Source organism: Pagrus major, chromosome 17 (genome assembly GCF_040436345.1).
Source record: "Pagrus major chromosome 17, Pma_NU_1.0".
Lineage (NCBI taxonomy): Eukaryota > Metazoa > Chordata > Actinopteri > Spariformes > Sparidae > Pagrus > Pagrus major.
The window spans coordinates 19956177-19975542 of NC_133231.1; the positions used below are offsets into that span (position 1 = coordinate 19956177).

At 39.8% G+C, this 19366-nt stretch overlaps 3 protein-coding genes across 3 annotated transcripts; all 3 read right to left on the reverse strand.

The window, feature by feature from the left end:
* Nucleotides 1–292: 292 nt before the first annotated feature.
* On the reverse strand, nucleotides 293–3787 carry styk1b (serine/threonine/tyrosine kinase 1b). Its single transcript, XM_073484631.1, has 9 exons — nucleotides 3733–3787; nucleotides 3380–3550; nucleotides 2685–3017; nucleotides 2416–2597; nucleotides 2249–2323; nucleotides 1243–1451; nucleotides 1051–1091; nucleotides 579–675; nucleotides 293–485 (listed from the first exon to the last, which is right to left on the reverse strand). The coding sequence occupies exons 1-9, from the start codon at nucleotides 3785–3787 to the stop codon at nucleotides 293–295; spliced, it is 1356 nt and encodes a 451-aa protein (XP_073340732.1).
* A 3132-nt stretch (nucleotides 3788–6919) lies between these two features.
* gstk1 (glutathione S-transferase kappa 1) lies at nucleotides 6920–10281 on the reverse strand. Its single transcript, XM_073485701.1, has 7 exons — nucleotides 9723–10281; nucleotides 9553–9634; nucleotides 8567–8695; nucleotides 7904–8049; nucleotides 7701–7817; nucleotides 7513–7606; nucleotides 6920–7191 (listed from the first exon to the last, which is right to left on the reverse strand). Exons 1-7 carry the CDS (start codon nucleotides 9789–9791, stop codon nucleotides 7142–7144), a joined length of 687 nt encoding a protein of 228 aa, XP_073341802.1. The 5' UTR covers nucleotides 9792–10281; the 3' UTR covers nucleotides 6920–7141.
* Nucleotides 10282–12117: 1836 nt separating this feature from the next.
* Nucleotides 12118–18209, reverse strand: rap1gapl (RAP1 GTPase activating protein-like). Its single transcript, XM_073485700.1, has 19 exons — nucleotides 18139–18209; nucleotides 17950–17982; nucleotides 17755–17845; nucleotides 17521–17556; nucleotides 17402–17449; nucleotides 17037–17234; nucleotides 16861–16958; nucleotides 15589–15667; nucleotides 15264–15317; nucleotides 15093–15176; nucleotides 14891–14991; nucleotides 14667–14796; nucleotides 14390–14551; nucleotides 14013–14084; nucleotides 13226–13312; nucleotides 12981–13136; nucleotides 12820–12903; nucleotides 12708–12727; nucleotides 12118–12615 (listed from the first exon to the last, which is right to left on the reverse strand). Exons 1-19 carry the CDS (start codon nucleotides 18207–18209, stop codon nucleotides 12525–12527), a joined length of 1695 nt encoding a protein of 564 aa, XP_073341801.1. The 3' UTR covers nucleotides 12118–12524.
* Nucleotides 18210–19366: the final 1157 nt, after the last annotated feature.

Sequence of the window (19366 nt, forward strand, 5' to 3'; positions counted from 1 at the left end):
ACAGGTTGTTTTTCCCCCAACTGAACCTCAAAGATTCAGGAACTGCCAAGAATGAGCTCCTACATGAAAATGAATGGTCCCCAAAGGTAAACAAGTTACACAGTTTTTCTTGTTAACTGAAGTAGGAGACAAAAACAAAACGAAATAAAAGATTAATTTCAGTGCCCAAAGCTCTTATAAATAGAGCTGGGAACACTTTTATTGCACTTGAGAGATATTGTTTTGGACAAGTGCGCCATTGAGGTACCACTGGGGAGAATAGTGCAATGAATCCCGCTGACACGGGCGGGGATCAGAAAACAGTGTAGCTGTTGGTTTCTCCGTACCCTGCTTCCTGCAGGTACTGCTCAATGTTAACCGTCCCCGATGCCTTCAGGACTTTATCAGAGGCACTTTTTTCTCCTGAGCTGAGCTTGCGGCTCACCTCGGCCAGAGAGGGTCGATCTTGATCCTTCCACTGGCAGCAACCCTTAATGATGGTGTATCTGAGGCAGAGAGGAAATAGTCTGAGCTTTACAGCACATTTGTTGAGGAGAGAATCTCTGCTTCAGGTTTGGTTGTGTTATCTGGATACTTACAGTGTGTTGGAGCAGTTGGAAGGTTTTTTCAGACTTTTCCCTCGTTGATGAAACTGAAGAAGCTCAGTAACTGGAATTTCTGCAAATGGAGCTTCGCCTGGAGTGAAAGGAGTAAGTAGGTAGGAGTGAGGCGTATGGAGAAAATCTTCTATCAAAGTTTATGTACTTTTACATTGCAATATCAATATATATTATGGTATATTTTCTGGAAAATCAATAGAGTATGATTGTGGGTAAGATATCAAGATGGACATGTCTGTTTTCAGTCAATACAGCAATTGCATTTGCAGATTAAGGTACTTCATCCCATTGCTATAAAGAAGTCCTTTTCTGGGTTTGTAAATACATTGCCTACAGTTGCCTGATTCAAGCAGAGATGCTGTATTAAAATATGATGATGAACGTGACGTGAAGTGACAACACAGTATGAATTATTTACCAGTATCTTGCTGAAAGTTAAAATTCTACTCACCCAATGTTGCCATTTCATACAGTAAGATGCCAAATGACCAGCTAGAGATGGACACAGAGGCAAACACTGGTTAGATCCTTCCATTCAGTTAACACTCTTAATAATATACTCACAGAACTTTTTTTTTTTGCAGCGTCTGTGTTGAAGGATGTAAATTCAGTCAATACCAGAAATGAAAAAAGACAAACTCACATGTCGCTGCTCTGACCAGCAGGTCTCCTGGCTAACAGCTCTGGTGCCTGCCATTTCTTCATGCTGGGATCATCTTTCTGAGAGGCTCCCTGGTTCTTCCTTGTGTAAACCCCATGCAGGCCCCAAAGCTTGGCCGTGAAGTCCTTGGTGACCAGGACGCTGCGGGCACGAATGTTTCCATGGAGGAGGTCTTTGCTGTGAAGGAACTCCTGATTGGGGAACAAGATGAGGGGCATCTCAGGATTAAACACATAAGCCTAGTTTGGTCCAAACTGACATACCTCAACAACCATTGGAAGGATTGGCATAACATTTTTGAAAAAAAATGATTATCCCCAGTGGATGAATCCTACTGACGTAAGTGATACCCTGACTTTACTGTAGCCATGTGATTGAAATATGAGGTTTGAGGTGAAATGCCTCAACAACTACCTTATGTTACAGATTACCAGGTGATGTTTCCCACAGGATATGGGAAATAACTTCATCTAACGCCTAATTTCTAATTGGTCCATTACTATACTAAGTAGTTTAATACTACCTTTGCTACGGAGGTTACGTTTTTACATGTGTAAGTTTATTTGTTTGTTTGTTGGTTTGTCAGCAAGATTACACAAAAACTACTAAACTGATTTCCAATGTCCTTCCAGTCAGCCTAAGCTGTCGTTTTTGTTTAATGCTAATAAGCAAATGTCAGCTAAACTAAGCTGGTGCAACAAGGTAAACATTACCCATAAACATCATCATATTAGCATTATCCCTGTGAGACTATTGTTTGTTTCAAACAAGGTAAAAGAAATAAGACAATTATACAAAAACACATGAAAATCACATTTATGTCATTTTCAGGATTGTCAGGGTTATTTGAGTGAAACCCTGTCATCAAGTCTCTGCTGAGGTTGTGTCAGGACACGGTTATTGTAGTCCCATGTCAGTGATTTGAAAGTCAAACAAAAAAAAAGGTCTAAAAAAGATGAGGACATACAGTACTTATTAGCATACTAACCAGTGCTGAGGCCACATGGTTGGCCATGGTAAATATTCTTCTCTCAGTCACCTCACATGGAGGATCAACATTGTCCTGAAAAACAAGAGGAGCTGCTTATTTTGCTTTGATGTTTAAAGTGAGTTAACACACATTGCAGCAGTGCACTACCCTCTGTACAAATATACCTGTCTGCATCGCCACAGGCAGCTGAGCAGGTCTCTGTTCTCCAGCTCTTCAACGACTGTGACCAGAGGAGCTCGAAGTGACACAACACCAAGAAGCTCTGGCAGGAAGGGATGTGGTCCGAGCTGTGCCAGGAAGGATGCGAAGCCCAGGAAGCTGTGTCTCTCTGTGGCATCAGCAGAGTCTGTAAGGGGCAAAAAAGAGAGGGAGATCAAGGAACGCAGCAGAAACCTCAAACCAACTACTCTCGCACAAAATTCAAGCTTCTCACCATTCAGGACTCGCAGCACCACGTTCCTGTTCTCCATACGGGCCCTGTAAAGGGACACGGCGGAGTCGGAGCGCAGGGAGAAGGCACCGGGCATAGGGGTGACCAGGTTGAAGGACTCGGGCAGCCTCTGGCGGGGCAACTCTCTTGGCTGGACAATGGGAGTGAAACTGGGCTTGAAGGGCTGCTGCGGGGGGCTGGACGGGATAGAGGGTGTGACCACAGACATGGAGAGGTTTCTGGAGGCATAAGTGTTCGGGGGGTGGAAGGTGGAGTAGGAACTGGGCACGTCCAGAGCGATGCTTTCATGCTCCAGGACATTGATACCTGGTGGAGCTAAGAAGGAAGAGAGAGAGAATAATTATCAATAGAGATAAATGAAAGGATTTACATGAGAGTAGGAAGCTTGTGGATAACTTGTCATCAGTCATGTCACTGATTTATGAAAAATAAAGAAGAACAATTAAGAATACAGAATTGACAACTGTTTTAATAATCAATTCCGGATAAAGGGATGGATTTATATGGATATAACAAAGCTTCAGTATTTGATGAGTTGGGAATGAGGCTCAAAAACCAACTTACTTAGATAAACATTTAGAAACAGCTTGCTGTCTGTGTCGATCCAGTTTAATTTATGTCATATGGTTTCATTGAATTAAATCAACAGTAATAAGCTCGTGCTTCTGATGTCTTACCATCAATGCCATGCAGCACTCTCCTGTTGGTCGACTTTAAGGCCTGTGGACGGATTCGATCGACTTTTTCTGGACAAAAGCGCAGCAGGAGAACGAAGACCAGGGTGACCAGGAAGCTGGCCAGCAGCAGGGTGGGCACGATGATCACCTCCTGCTCGTACACACGGATCTCTGCAAACAGGAACAGACACAATCCTTACAATCACTCAGCAAGTCTGAGATACACTGACAGACATGTTTGTCTGAGATGGTATGCTGTTTGTTCATCTCATGTCAAGGTTGAAGAAGGCGTCTAATGGCTGAACAAGGCCAAAAATATTCAAGTCAAGCTATCTCTTCTGATTAAAACTCACCACAGATTGTATCTCCATGCTTGCAGCGGAAGTCTGCTTCTGATACTGAAGACATCCTGGCACATGTAAAAAGAGATTAAAGAATGTTTTATTCACACAAACTATTTCCACATGCGTACTTTTATAGCTTCAGGATATTTTCTATTCACAAAAAACACAAAATTGCCAAAATCTCTGTCATGGTTACACAAAGAGATGTAGATGAATAAAGACGAGACAAAGTGACAGTAGTCGTCCTGAAACCTGTGTTGTCTCCTGGGTTGAATCAGTGAATGGTAACATGACACTTTACAAGGTATCCAGCATGAGAAGGTGTCTGAGCGAATGTGTAACTGAGACCAGAAACTTCACCTGTTGGTACACCACCTCTGAGGCTCGCCAAAAAAAACCCTGACACCTCACTGAATTGTTTTTAATTTAATCATTACAGGACTTTAGCACAGATCTCACTCACTGCTCTATGTAAAGGTGAAGTAAAGCTATATGAGCTAGTTTAGCCATAACACACACCCTTCACAAAAGCTGTATACATAAAAAAAATTAAAGTATAATCTCTACCTGGGGAATCTTTATTCTGTATATCTGAGTTTAGAGTATATAGGAAGAGAGATGACACAGCAGTCACACAAGGAAACTCCTCATCCTTAAACGTCAGATCCAACATCTCTAAACCTGTTCATCTGCATTTTTATGGCACAGAAATGTTACAGCTGGAGGGTTCTTCACACCCAAAGGGCAAACACAAATGGAAAAACAGCGCCAGCTCGCTCGGCTAGAAGCAATGTCATGATCATCACAGAAGGAGATAGACAGTCTTTATGTTAAACATTAACCTACTCTATCTCAGAGCTATCTCAACAATCTATTACATGACTTCGAAGACATGTAGTGTATACAGTCCTTACCTCAGCTCTTCAGTTGTGTCTTATCCCAAAGAAAATGTTAAATCCTGTTATTCCAGGCTCTTGTCATACACTTGTCTTGCAGCCACTTGTCATACATCCTCCCAGCTGAATGTCGAGTCCGGGTTCAGCTTTGCTTTTCAGATCCTCATTGTCTCTGTTTCTCTCAGAGGATCAGTGAGCTACTCCCTGTTAGTCCACCTCCTGTGCTTTCTTAACTCCACCCAACTCACCTACACCTCATCCCTCTTCTCTCTTGTTTACCTCTTCCTCCTTTCTGTCTCCTTCCCTCTTGGTTTGAGAGGTGATGTGTCAGGTTGATATCAGGTTGATGGTAATCCAGTCTTGCCCTGCCTCTCTTTCAGTTGCTCTACCCACTTCTCTGGAGTCGACATATGTCACCTAGTTTATATCTGGCCCCGCCTTTCTTGTCTTTGTTTGGGAAAAAACAGGTCCCACCAGTCCTTGTCATTTTTAGTCCTTTTGTTAGGCATGGCTGATCTTCATTGTATTGGAACAAGTATGACAAGTTTTGCAGCCTCTGGAGGATTTATTCAGCAATAATAAACTGCATTTCTTGCTAGTTAAAGACATTAGGCATAGGTCACATCATGTAAAATGTATGAAAGTATATTGTCAGGATAATGCATTGTTACAGCAGTGAAAGACAAACTCTAATCTTCTACTGAAGAAAAAGTACCAATAAAAAAACATTTTTAAACATTTAATAACTACACATAAAAGTCCTGCATTCAAAATTCTACTGAAGTAAAAGTACACAAGTTTTATCCAAAGATTGTAATTTAAATCTCTTCATCCTGGACTGAAATACCAGGAATGAAAAAAAAAATCAAAATTCTAGTCAAAATCTATAATTTTCTCAAAATACCAAACTGAATTTGTCAAAAAAGACATTAAGATTATTTAATTTTGATGAGATATTGCAGCCATGAAAACTATGGCGGATCTTTCCATCTTTATGATTATGGCATCATACAGCTGAAAAGATCTGTTTGAACAAGTAGATACAAAATGATGTTATCATACAGTGTGGGAATACTGTATGTCCCATGTTGTTGTCAATTGTTGTGACACATTTGATTAGAGATTTCATAACAAGGGTTTTATCCAACCACCATCTACACCCACATCCTGTTTAATTTCGTAAGAATGTAGAGCAGATGTGAGCTTACATTAGTAAATAGGAGGGTTACACCCTGCACAGCTTGTCAGTCTACCATAAAGAAAACACAATAAGACTCTAACCACTCACATTAATAGCTATGGGTATTTCATTTCCCTTCCACATAACGTGCATATATTTGGACAGGTGGAGGAAACCTGTACAGAGAGGCTTCCGCTGAAAATGGATTGAAACTCAGGACCTTCTGACTGAGAAGAAACCACTGACCCAAAGTAATATTAATTTAAAGAATTGCTTGATTTACATGTAAGAACAAGATTGGCAAAAATGTTGCAGTCAGATAAAAAAATCTAATCTTTGTAAAGAACATATGAACTGCTGGACACCACATATTGTAGCAGCTGCTTTGAGATGAATGCTAATGTGAGCATGCTAACATGCTGATGTTAAGCAGGTGTAGTGTTTATCTTATTAACTTAGTTTAGCAGAGAAACATTTGTTAAGTAGCACTTGAGAGCTTTGCACACTTGTCTAATGTATAGTTTGTTGTCCTGTTTGTATTTTTTTTATATTAAGTGTATTCTATGGGTACATACAGTATCTTATTGCATTTCAGGAGTATGCTGAGGCTTTTTCTTATTTTCTGTATGCAGCTATTTAACTTATTTTGATATGTGTTATTTTTTTTTCTGTTGTATGTTTCTCTCGCAAAAAATGACAATTTCTAAATAATGTTGCTTTAAAGTGTATTTATGTTCCCATGAAATGCCTGGATAACCTATGACCGTGACACAAGAATTTCCCAATGACGGCAGATGAAAACTCAAAACATTACCAGATATTACAGTTCATCCTGTGGGGAACATGAATGTCTGCACTAAATGCTACTACTCAAAAACCTCATGGTGACCCCTCGAGGAACAGTCAGGGGATCAACAAAGTCTGTATGATTCATCCGGTTGGGACAATGAATGTAGTTGAATTTAGTAGTTTTTGAGATATTTTGGACCGGACCAAAGTGGTGCACCGACCGTCCTACCATCCATACAGCCCCGGCTCTAGCTCGGTTAAAAATATAATATTACGATGCAACAATTCTTCTTTTCATGCCTTTGTAGTTCAACAGAAAAAACAACAAGCCTTATTATCTGCAAGTTGCCAAAGTTCATTTTAATAGGCACATAATTAACAGTACAATTGCATGTTACATTATTTACATTACTGTTTGTTATTAGAAATATACGGCTTGATTTCAGAAGGCACGGCATTGAAAATATGATATTTGAAGAATTAGTGAAAATCATGAAATGCAAATTCAAAAATCTGTGAGCACAACAGCAGTGTGTGAAGGCAGCGTTTTCTCTCACAGTTTGGCGGCTGATGTGTGAGGCTGAGGTCCCAGCCACTTCTCTCCTGAAACAGAGAACACGAACATGAGACTGGGCAGGAATCTCAGTGCAGCTTCAGCCTGAATTGCTAAAGAGATGCTGAACTTTGTACAAACCACAGAAACAAAAGGAGAAAAAAGCTGCAATACAGTTTGTAATGTTGTCAATCTCAAAATTAAAAAAATAAGCTGTATTTCTTAAGTGTGTCATAACAGTATATCAATATTTATCAGGTTCTTATCAGGGTGATTTACAGAGATTGCAACAGTAGATGAAGGCTGTTAAATGTCACATTTGCATGACCTGCATTTGTGTTTGTTAATGATGTGCAGTACAGGTTTCTCACCAATGCAGTGGGCCATGAGCTCAAATCTGTCAGATCCAAAAAACATCTCTGGCTTTCCATTTACATGACAAACCATCATGGGAAAGCCAAACGACTGGGGAGAGACGGCAGGAAAGATTTAGTTCATGACATCGTCATATCTTGTCTCTCTTGCCTGAATCAAAAAGGAGAACTGAAGGACAACTGACCCCATAATCAAGCGCATCCTGTGTTGAGCTTTTCAGTTTGTCTTTGATCCCCTTGGAGGTGGACAGTGCCAGCGCTTCTTTAATCTCGCTGTCAGACAATCCTGCTTTCATCGCCGCCTGCAGCAAAGAGAAACACCACTGTGACAAAACTAGATGGTGCTTATTAATCTTCTCAGACACAACCAGGCTGGGTAAGTTGGTACCTCGGCCAACGATGCAGGCTCAGTGATATCTTTGTCCTCACTCCAGATCCTTCTCCACAGCTCCCGGGACACCTGCTCGACCTGTTTGTCTCCACCCTTCTCCCTCTCTTGCACTGCTGTCACAAATCGCATTGCAGACAAGGAGCCTAGAAGAGGAAAATAGAAGAAGAACTGATGAACTCACTGCCTTATTAGCTTTGCCAATTAAAAGAAACAGGACTAGCCACTGTCTTGTACAAGGTTGAATTACCAACCGGGGAGAAATGAGCAACTACCCTCAGACCCACAGACCCACAGCCCCAGGTTCACTTATAGCAATAATTTGGTCGGTTGTATTATATGGGAATATGCATCATTGAGCACAAAATCAACTGACATGATTCATTTCCTGTTGATCGATTGTTTGGGCTCTAGTCTAGTGTTGTTTAGGATCTTCAATATTTCAGCTTATATTATGTTTACTTGCCCTTTATTCCTAAACAAATTTGCTTTTAGTTAAATGACAAAACAGTAAACCAGGATCCATGAAAGTGTACACAATCCCCAGAGAGGGTAGTCCCAGCAGCTCATTTTAATCTTGGGGCTCCCAAGCAGGTTAACCCAGCTGTGGTCTTATCAACACACATTACATGACTGATCCCGTCACATCCTGTTTGTATGTACCTTTTTTGAACATGGCCTCAAAAGGGTCAGCTGGATGCTGCAAGGGAACATTAAAATACCCCGCTAAGCGGTGCAGATCCTTCGTCATGTACATGAATTTGTTTGGAACCACGCCGGGAGGCTTGTTGCCTGTAATGAAAGATACATATTGTATGAGATACAACAGCACCAACAGTTTCCACACAGATATGAATATGCAACATGCCTTACAATAGTTTTCAAGATCCAATTTTTCTTTCTTTTTTTTTTTTAGAAGTACTCAGATATTTTTCTTAAAGGTGCACTCTGTAGTTTTGGGGAAGACTCAATCAGAAGAGAAGGATCTTCATTGACTGATTTTTTTAAATGCCTGAATAAACTGAATAAACAAACAATTTCATACTGTTTTACTTACCACCTTTCTAGCTTCAAACAGTGTTCTGGAAACCTTATTTTCCTCTGAGAACAGCTTGTTTATTCAGTTATGGAGAATTTAGTTATCCATCAGTTTGTATCATTACCTCATTAATGTTGTAAATATTAAAATTCAGAGTTTGAATTTTGTTCTCCAAAACTACATAGTGGCCCTTTAAGTAAAAGTAGCGACACTGCAATCAAGAAATAAAGAATTAAAAGTGAAAGTCCTCTATTCAAAATATTACTTGAGTGAAAGTACACAAGTATAGCATCAAAAATACACTTTAAGTACTCATTATGCCCCACAGCCAGTTTCAGAATAACATACAGTATATCGGATTATTGCTTATAACTATTTATAAATCTGTGTCAGCATCATTTTACAGTTGCAGCTGCTCAAAGTGGATCTCGTTTTAAATAGTATATTGTAAACTGCAATTACTAATATGAATCAGTAAAGTAAAACGTTAAAGTTAAGTAATTAAAGTACATTTGCCTCTGAAATGTGACGAAATGGAAATATTAAGTAGCAGATTTGCTAGACTACTTGAGTAAAGCATTTGATTACTTTCCACCACTTGCTTCAGTACCTGATCCTTGCATAATGCCACCCAGGAAAGCAGGTCGCAGTTTGAGCTCTATGTTCCACACGTGTCTGTAGCGGCACATCACCTGTAAACACAGACGACCTGTGTAAATCCTCGTTTTTCACCAAGACAGTGGATCTGATAATGAACATGAACAACAGAGAGACACGAACCTCAAAGCCGAGCCAGGAGTAGGGAGAAACCACGTCGTAGAACAACTGGACCACCTTCTTGGATGTCATCCTGGATGTCAGTGGCTCTTAGTTTAACTCGCAGGGACACGACGCTTAAATAAATGTGAAGTTTAAACTGTTTAGTAATGTGTGAATGACGCAGGGACAGTCTCCTCTTGCCTCCTCGCAAACCAGTCTGCACACCGCTCAGTGTGTCAAAGTTCAACTGAGTTGAGGGAGGACTGTAATGTTTAGTCCAATCAGTGCAACCATTACACGATTAAATAAGCAGACAGAGATCACTTTCATCGGTTTTATCTGACGTATCGGCGCAGTTAGCTTAAATCGTTAAGAGTTATAATTTATGGATATAGACGTAGGTTAGCTTAGCTTTCAGTTAGCTAGATTTGCAAGCAACACATACCGCTCAGTTACAGAAGAGTATAAGGACCAGGGTGAGGAAAGAAATGAGAGGAGGAAGGGTTTTTTTTCATTATGCACTTCAAGATAAAAGTCGAAATGTATATCTGAACACAAGCCAAACTCAACGCCACACTACTGCCCTCCTCTGGAGCGACAACAACTCCACGCAAACCCACCTACCTTTATTTTCTTCTTCTACTCGGGCTTCTTCGTCTTCTTCTACGGTTTTTTAATGGAGGTAGACAAGACAGCCTTTACATCATAGCGCCTCCTGAAGCGGAGAGTGGAGCAGTACATGAGCAGTGACGAAGATGTTCATTAACAAACTTCTAGATTATTAAATAGATATTTTCAAATTTATGTGTGTTTATTCACGTCTTAAATGGGTTTATTATTATTATTGTTATTGTTACTTTTTCAATTTATCTTTATATCATTCTATTTCTGTGTTGCTTCCAGACTTAAGTGGCACTTGATGGGTGGGGTGGGATGGGGAGGGAGGTCTCAGTGCTTATTTTATTGTTTGGTTGCTTTTGTTTTGTTTTGTTTTTTTTGTTGTTGTTTTTTAATTTATCTTCCCAACATTGTTTATGTATTTTTTGTTTGTTTGTTTTGATTATTTGTTATTTGTTTGTCTATTTTTGAATATATTGAAATGAAGCAATGTTTATACTAGAAATTGTACTGACTACCTGTTGCTTCACAAATAAAAATATTTGAAACATATTTCTGTGTTGCTTCTACTGTTTTACATTTTTTAAAATCTTCAACTCAGTCACTGTTGTTCTTTTCCCTCTGCCTATGACTCTTAAACTGAATTTCCCTGCTGAGGGATTAATAAAGCCTTATGTTATTATTATTATTGTTGTTTTTGTTGTACCGGCATATTTCTGTTGTCACCCTAATGCGTACATGATTTCACAAAATATTTACACAAATATGAAATATCTATGTAATTCTCACACTAGCACAAAAACAACAAAGATTTTGTACCAGCTTCTGTCTGTATGATCTTACTCCTCTGTGTTATTGCCTGTTTTATTAAAATCGTTTTTATTACTATGATTATTTATTTAGTATATGGATGATTACTTTGCAGATTACATTCCTGCATCAGTAATCATGCAGATTATATTGCCAAATATATTCTGTACTTAGTGTATTTTTTTAACAATGCCTTTTTGCTTTTATGTGAAATTTTGAATGTAGACTCTTACTTTAAATATTTCTACGTATGTAAAAGATCTTCAGACTTCTGCCACTGTCGCTGGTCTCCTTCACTCCTCATCATAAACATTACATTCATGACAGTAGCACATGCTGAGGTGTTTCTAGCTGACACTAACTTCAAACGGGTAATGATGGCCACTTCTTCCTGGTTTCTGTCCTGTATTCTTTGAGTTCCAGCATACTTTTGTGTTTTATACAGATGTCTTACCCTTTAATTTTGTGAAACATTTGGTCATCTCTAATTCGAGTGATTGTCAAGCCAGTATCTTTACATCCTCAATGTCCCTCTCACAAAAGACATTTCGACATGTCACAGTAGGAAGAACCACAGGTGTCAATAAATTAAATGACGGCTGAATTACATTTTAGACACTTGAATAAATCAGAGCCATTGTTTATGTTATTAGTCACTTTCCTACTTTGACAAGCCAAAATGTCAGCTGCTGTCTTCCGCAAATTATATGTGCAGCACACTTGAAGTGCAATGTCTCGTTTACATTATAATTTTCTGTGAATCTTAATATGAATATTTTCCAGTATAACACATTGTTGTATGTAGTATTTACACTCCATGCAGGAAATAGCTCAGATTTCTCCTTTAATGTCAAAAACAGATTTTTGCACGACATCATAAATAACCAGGAAGGAACTGCAGACAGGTTGTTTTTGATCAGGCCTATCCTTTTTCTTCCTCCTCTCTTCTGCTTCTTTTTATGTTGCTATTGCATGTTTGTTTCTTAAATTGCCACATTTTTAAAAATGTTTCTAAAACAATGAGCATTCTTTATTTTCTGCATATTGTGCTTATTCTAATTGAAATCTGCCTCTCTTCTCCACCTCTATCCCTCATCAAAGTAAAAGGTTTTTATTGACAATACAAACACACCAGTGTAAACTCTGTCCCAACACTTCAGCCTTCTCTGGCAGTTTTTTATGTTTAACATCTCACTGAAATACAATGTACAGTTTATCATGAATATAGAATATCACTTCTATGACAGTAAAATAATTATATTCTCAGAAATACTATTTACTTTTACAGTCTATTTACATATACGCCACCCACCAGGATAATACAGTAGTAATCATATAGGCTAGCAACGTCTATAGGTATATTAAAATCTAAAATCTTCAAATGAATATTTCCTTCTACGTCTCCTCTTGAGGACTGGCTTGATCTTTGACTTCAGCTGGTCCCAAACTGTCAGAGAGAGCAGGCAGAGGTCCAGGAGATTTGTCACTGAAAAGCAGAGAAAACAATAATCTCTATTGATGATCATGCAATCGAATCATGCAAAAGACCACACTACTTTCTGTTTTCATAAGTCTTACCTCTCTCCATCTTTCTCTGGCTGTAAAAGAAGTTAGAGAAAAAAAATGAGCTCAAACCTTTCAATAAGTACTTATTCAGTCAAACTCATTCGCTCCCATTGTGAATTTTTACCTTCGGCTTCTGTGCTGCACTGCTACCAACCTTCCTCGGTACCCCAAGAGTCTCAAAAGAGTGGCTCCGCACTCTTATGGCTCTCTGATGACAGAGATTCAGATAATAAATGGTAAAGTGAAAATAGTATGGTCGAGTTTGAGAGAATTTCTAAAACTTACCTTAAAGTTTTCAATGAACCCTCCACTCCCCTCAGATGCCCCCCTTACACCCTCAGAAGATGGGAGAGCAGACAGCGATCGATCCCCCATCATGCACTGGGAACGGGTGGAGAGTTCAGCCTGCAAGCTTTCCAGGAGCGATGAACGAGTCCGGAGCTTCATAACAGAGAACGGACAGGACAGGAGAGCACATGAAGTTGGATATTCACCAATAAAGAACAGAAGTAAAAAGTTTTACCCTCTACCTCAAGTCTGCTGAACTGTTGAGCTTTATAGCAGGAGATCTCTGCATTGATGAGTTTGGTGAGAAGGAATTCTCTCAGCAGGGAACGCTGAAACACAGGACACAGGAAACAACGACTTATGAAGCATCTCAGTAATTGATTTGTGTTGTAGGGAATCAGGTAGGTATGATGTGGACCAAAATGCTCACTGGAGTTACAACAAAGTTTACTGGATGGATCATCAAAGCAAGACAACAGAAGAAAGCTTTAATTAACACGTGCCTCCTCCATGCTAAGCATCTCATGGCTGTATTATGGAAAAAGATAAGGAGAACGTGCTTTGGCCGGTGGCTCAGTGAGTTGGCTCTGTTCTATGAAAGTGATCCAGTGAGTCACAACAGTTAGAACTAGCATGCACAACAACAAGACCCTAAAACTGAAGCAGCTAAATGGAATTAAAACGTCTTTGATTTTATTAATTAAACCTGTGTTTTTGTGTTGTGTGTTAAGAGCACTGGAGAACTCTTCACACCGACCCTCTTCATGATAGACATTGTTATTATCATTATTATCATTATTACACCTGTGCTTTTCCTGCTTTAACGAATCAAAATGTCTTCCACAACAGGGTCTTTTGGGGACAACTGCTGGAAAATGAAGGATTGGCAGGTTCGAAAATAACACCGTATTAGTCAGTGGCAGACTGACAACAAAAAGAAAAAGATGCTGAAAATTATGATTTGGTTGTTCCTGTGACATTACGTGAGATAAATGAAAACAGCTTGTTGATGCCGGTATTGTTTCTGACCTCTGTGAAGATGGGAGGATCTGGGAGGACCGGACCAAAGGGAGGAACATCCTCTCTGGCTGTGACAGACACCTGTGAAGAGGAAAAAAAATATCAGAGCCTGACTGAAATGCCAAGGTCATTTAAAAAACAGAGTTGCATAGTTTGTCCACCAGAGGGCAGTGTCAAATTTATTTAATTGTAAAATGCTGTAAAATTCTAAATTTAAGGTATGCTTGTCAAAAAATGTATGAATATCATCTGACATCTTGTTGAATTTATTCAATCTCTTATTTATATTAGCCCCTGTAAAATATTGTATGCTTTTTAATAAAAAGGTAAATCATCTTTGGAAAAACAAGATGCCAGTCGTTCCACTTTTATTGAAAATCGCTCACCTGGTACGCAGGTTCACCTGAGTCCTCTGCCCTCTGAATCCTCCGGACCACCAGGAAACAGTGCAGGAAGTGAGACTTGATAACATCTGACAGAAAAGGGGTTTGGCCCTCCTGGTATATTAAAGCTACAATATCATTACCAATGTGTCTTTTTCTTTGCAACTGAGGAGGAGAGAAAAAGAGTGTCAAGAAACTTGTTTTCCAACTAGTCATAAAAATATTCTGAGAAACATCACCTGTGAATCATCAGCAGGCTGAGGGTGATGCAGTAACTGACCTGCTGTGGGTCACCGTCTGTGAAAGGCAGTTTAGTTGCGACATGGAACATGATTTCTCTTCCTTGAAAGGACGTAAAGACTGCCTCACTTCCTGTTTGACCATAGCACACATCCAGTCCTCCTCTGAACCTGAGAAAAGGGAGTGAGGAGACAGACTCATGTGATTTTACACATTGCATGTGTCATTTGTCCAGCTAAGCATCATCAACATGCTGCACTTTACCCGGTGAAGCCTCGCAGTTGAACTGTCTCTCCCAAAATGGAAAGGAACTCTTTAAACTCGTCACTTTCGTCGTTGTTACTGAGTATGTCCTCTTCAGTGAACTAGAGAGAGATGGATGTTGTCTGAGAGGGAGTAGTTATGACATGGTGCCATATTTCAGTCATTTTTATGAATGCAGCACGTTTTATGCACAATTTCTCACCTGCCCGTCCTTTTGGCTTAAAATGCCAAACTTGAAATTAGGAGACACTCTGTGTTCATCAAATGCCGTTATGAGTTCTGGAGCCTGAGGCATGAGTGAGAGTGAGATCTGAGAGGATTTGCTTGAAATAAGTGTTCTTATTTTTAGTAATTGGTCATTTTAGAGCATTACCTTGAGGTAGCTGACCACTTCAAACTTTGAGACAGTCACTCTGTCACAGAGCATCTAGAGAGAAGATGAGAGATTTTATTTGAATGCTTTGGTTATTAAATACATTGAAGATTTTTCTACATACATTTACATACATGTATGATCAGTTTATACAACATAATGAATTGTTATAAATCACAATAACCAACAATAGTGCAGATAAAGTAAGTTAAATTATCCAGTAACATGTTACATCAAATAAATACTCTGAAAGGGACAATGACAGCATTTACTTGTGATACTTAAAGTGTAATGTGCTGACAATACGTCTGTATATGTTTGATACCTTTGCCAGTTCAACAGCAGATGGGATGTTGGGGAAAAGAGAGACAGAGAAAACTCCATGCAGAGAGCACTCCTTCATCCTGTGAGAGAAGAAACACAATCTCTATATAATGTGAGCAGAATTCCTAGGAAATTAATGCAACAGTTACAACATAATGAAAACTTTACAGGTGTGTAGTTGAGATCATGGACACGAGAACTGGGAGTGCTGAGGAGGGTGCAGCACCCCCTAAAACAAGGCATTATAAAATCCATTACTTGATTTAGAAAGTGTGATTGGATCTCATTTTCCAGCTCTATATGCAAATAAACACATACATTTTTACACAGAAAAGAAACAAATTCTAGTATAACATGCCACATTTACAGGAAGGCCCAAATAATTAAGAATTTCCCATAGTCAGCATTTCACAAGTTCATAAAGTTTCCCCTATCTCCACAACACTCAAAATTGAGCAGTTTTATAAGGGAGTCTGGGGTACTTTTCTCCCTCTTCATCTCCTTGCTCTTGTTGACTGTAGTTGCTGTGGCTGCTGTGGCTGCTCTGACCTATATTGGTGTTCACGTTTGCCGTCTGCTGTAGTGCAAAACTTCTCTTGTTGTAAATTGTTAATAACTATGTAACTATTGTCCTCGTCATTCAAATTAATACAAAATAACATTCATGTTGTGCACCATTTACTATGATGTCATCACTAACCTCTAAGCTCCCCCAACTATGACTGACTTCCAGCATCGTAGTCATATCATAATGACTTTTGAGTAGTCATTGGTTGGATTGTCAGCGTGGTGACAGGCATCATGGCTAGTATGATCTCAACGCAAGAGGCTCTCCATCCTATCTATGTACAATCACCTGAACTATCAGCTTTCTGTTTTTTTGTGTTTGAATGAGCCTTTTAAATTGACACAGGGATTGGGTACTCTTCTGTGGAGCCCACTATGTTTCAGCAGTAGACCAGTATGGACAAACCAACCATTGGCTCTGGAGAGGGACTGTTGCATATTCCCGTTTTTAGCGGCCATTGTCGAGGAGAGTGTGGTGAGGGGTGATTAGTCGGTTGCAATCTGTATCCTCACAGCTAGATACCACAAATCCTACACGCTGGATCTTTAAACTAAGATTTGAGGTGAGGAGACAAACTTTCCTCCTTCAGCAGATGATTGAGTAAACTGTCTTCTTCTGTCAAACTCTGCACACACATCATTCTGCCCAGTGAAGCTCAAACATCCAAATGAGGTGAGAATGACTGAAACGGCTGAAGATCTCAACCTTAGTATCACCCGCAGCTTGTTCTCCTCATCCTCCAAACACACAGAGAGAACCAGCGGCCCCAGAGATGGATCTACTGCTGTGAATGAGTGGTGGTACTAAAGGGAAAAAAGATGATGAAACATAAATACCAGTCATAGAAAGATAATACGTGACTTTACATATTGTCTACTTACTCTTGAGCTGAAGAACTCTTGGTAGATTTTGGCCTCTCTGTCTCGTTCCATGATGTCGTAGCTGTCTGGATTGAGTCCATAGTGGGAAGCGGTGGGACTCACGTCTACAAGCCTCTCCAGAGGGGGGTCTATCCAGTAGCCACCCAACTTAGAGGGGAGGATGAGCAGCAGATCTCCACCCATCGTTAAAAGCTGAGACTAACATAGACACAAAGAAACATCTGATGATGATGAGGGCCTGTCGTTACTGTTGTTTTGGCAAACCAATGTCATGGCGTTCGTAGAAAGGTCACTGTCAACACAAAAACACACACACATATGCGGGATCAAACCCGTATATATAGCCTCTCATATTGAAGACTAACCTTCAGAGGAGGAGGGAATTCACACCGCTGCTCATCGATCCGGCTGCCCTGATGGACAAGAGGAGTATTGATGATTAGAAACTCTCCCAGTATAAAAGATCAATCATACTGTCACTCACCTGCAGCTTTTCTATGATTTCAAACAGCTCTGTGTCCTGGTATGAGCAACAGGCAGCAGACATCAGACAGACATGCAGACATAGAGAAAGGGAAGGAGACACACAGGGGGGGAAGAGGAACATGACAAACTGTTTAGTTTGCGACTGGAAACTTGACTTCTCAGAAACGCAGAACATGGAAATACATTATGCAATTTAAATGAGAGGGGGAGCTGAATATGATAATGAAATCACCCTCTGGTTGCTGCTGGCAGAGACGAAAGGCATGCTCTCACTGGCAGGGGAGTCCAGATTGTCCAGTATGTTGTCCTCTGGACATTCAGGTCTGCAGCAACAGGTTCATTCACAAAATTCTCATTCAGTATACACAACAAAGCTTTGAATGTTTGCTCAAAAAATGCTGCAATAAAATGGAAAAGAAACCCTCACCTTGTCTCATCCCCACACGTGAATCTGTCCACACTGTAAACAAGGAAGTGAGAACGACTCGAAGAAGAAAACGAATCACCTTACACAGAATAATCTAACAATAACATTTATTCAGTATATGTAGCTACTTAACTGACTTGTGTTGTTAAATGTCAGCTCTAACATGAGACAAATTGTGTCTTTACTCACCCTCCATATGCCCCGAAAGTGAAACTTCTCTTTCTGGAGAACGACATGTCATTCCTCTTTTCTCTCTCCATGGCTTTGGTGTCACTGGTAATGTTTGTACATGCCAGTTTGCTACCGAGTCAATCAGGGCTGGCTAAGGTTGAATTAATTCACTCTATCATTCTGTCACTCCTCCTACTCTCTGCCCCCTGCCTCTCACTCATTTAAGCTTCCTTTTCCTCTCTCTGTCCTGCTGTCAGCCAGACAGGCGGCATTATTAACCCGCTCATGGTCACAGGTGCAGCTGCCGCCACAACCTGCAAAACGGACACGGCTGGGCTGCATCATGCCCATCGATACTCATACTTGAATAAAAGCTCGAGGTGGTTTCTCAGACTGACTGAACTTAAGGATATACTGTAAATAAATAAAGAAATGGTTGAGACATTTTCCCGGGGACCTGTTACCCTTTGAGTCGGTGAGGATCATCAATTATTGACAGCGCACACAGTGAGGGTGAGGAGATAGACAGCAGGGGAGGGTGAAGGATAGGGAGAGAGAGGGGGAACAAGAGAAAGGGAGGTAAGAAAGAGATGAACGAGAGAGGGTTCACACATTTAAATAGTGTCTCCATACAAACAATTAAATAATGTGTGTATGGTTTAGAGCTGCGACGAGTAGTGGATTAGTTAATTAGTAGACGAAAACAAAATTAGTTGCGAGCTATTTTGATAATGGATCAATCCTTTCAGTCATTGTTCAAGCAAAAAAGTCAAACACTTGCTGGTTCCAGCTTCTTAAATGGAAGAATTTGTTGCTTTTCATTGTAATTTAGGAGAGTAAATGGAGAGTCTTTTGGTTTTGGTCTGTTGGTTATAGATCGTTTAGCTCAGCCCAAGGAGGCGGTTAAAAGTTAAATATTTTCCCATGAAATAGTGTAGAAGTATAAAGTATCATTAAGTGAAAGTACTTCAGTAAAAATTGTCAATATTAGAGTGACATTTTTCATTAGTACTTTTGTCTTAAAAGAATAAGAGCTAAACAAGTTGGTTAAGTGTATGTTGTTGCGTCTTAGATGGCTGCAGAAGATAGACAGAGACAAACACTCTGACACATGTTGTGGAATGACTGCACAATAACGTATACTAATGATCAACTCATGATGAATAATATCTTTGATGCAAAAGATTATGCACAGAATTAGGAAGTTGTATTCCTCAACAGACACTGCTGTTGTTTTGTTGTAAGT

Coding starts and splice junctions, on each gene's coding strand:
- styk1b (XM_073484631.1), bottom strand. CDS start 3,787: ATGTCTTCAGTATCAGAAGCAGACTTCCGCTGCAAGCATGGAGATACA. Junction 2,324..2,415: donor GCCTGTGGCGATGCAGACAG/GTATATTTGTAC, acceptor CTTGTTTTTCAG/GACAATGTTGATCCTCCATG. Junction 1,092..1,242: donor GCTGGTCAGAGCAGCGACAT/GTGAGTTTGTCT, acceptor GTCCATCTCTAG/CTGGTCATTTGGCATCTTAC.
- rap1gapl (XM_073485700.1), bottom strand. CDS start 18,209: ATGGAGAGAGAAAAGAGGAATGACATGTCGTTCTCCAGAAAGAGAAGT. Junction 17,450..17,520: donor AAATCATAGAAAAGCTGCAG/GTGAGTGACAGT, acceptor CTTGTCCATCAG/GGCAGCCGGATCGATGAGCA. Junction 15,177..15,263: donor AAGTGGTCAGCTACCTCAAG/GTAATGCTCTAA, acceptor CTCATGCCTCAG/GCTCCAGAACTCATAACGGC.
- gstk1 (XM_073485701.1), bottom strand. CDS start 9,791: ATGACATCCAAGAAGGTGGTCCAGTTGTTCTACGACGTGGTTTCTCCC. Junction 8,696..9,552: donor TGGCATTATGCAAGGATCAG/GTACTGAAGCAA, acceptor CTTTCATTACAG/GCAACAAGCCTCCCGGCGTG. Junction 7,192..7,512: donor GCTCATGGCCCACTGCATTG/GTGAGAAACCTG, acceptor TCTCTGTTTCAG/GAGAGAAGTGGCTGGGACCT.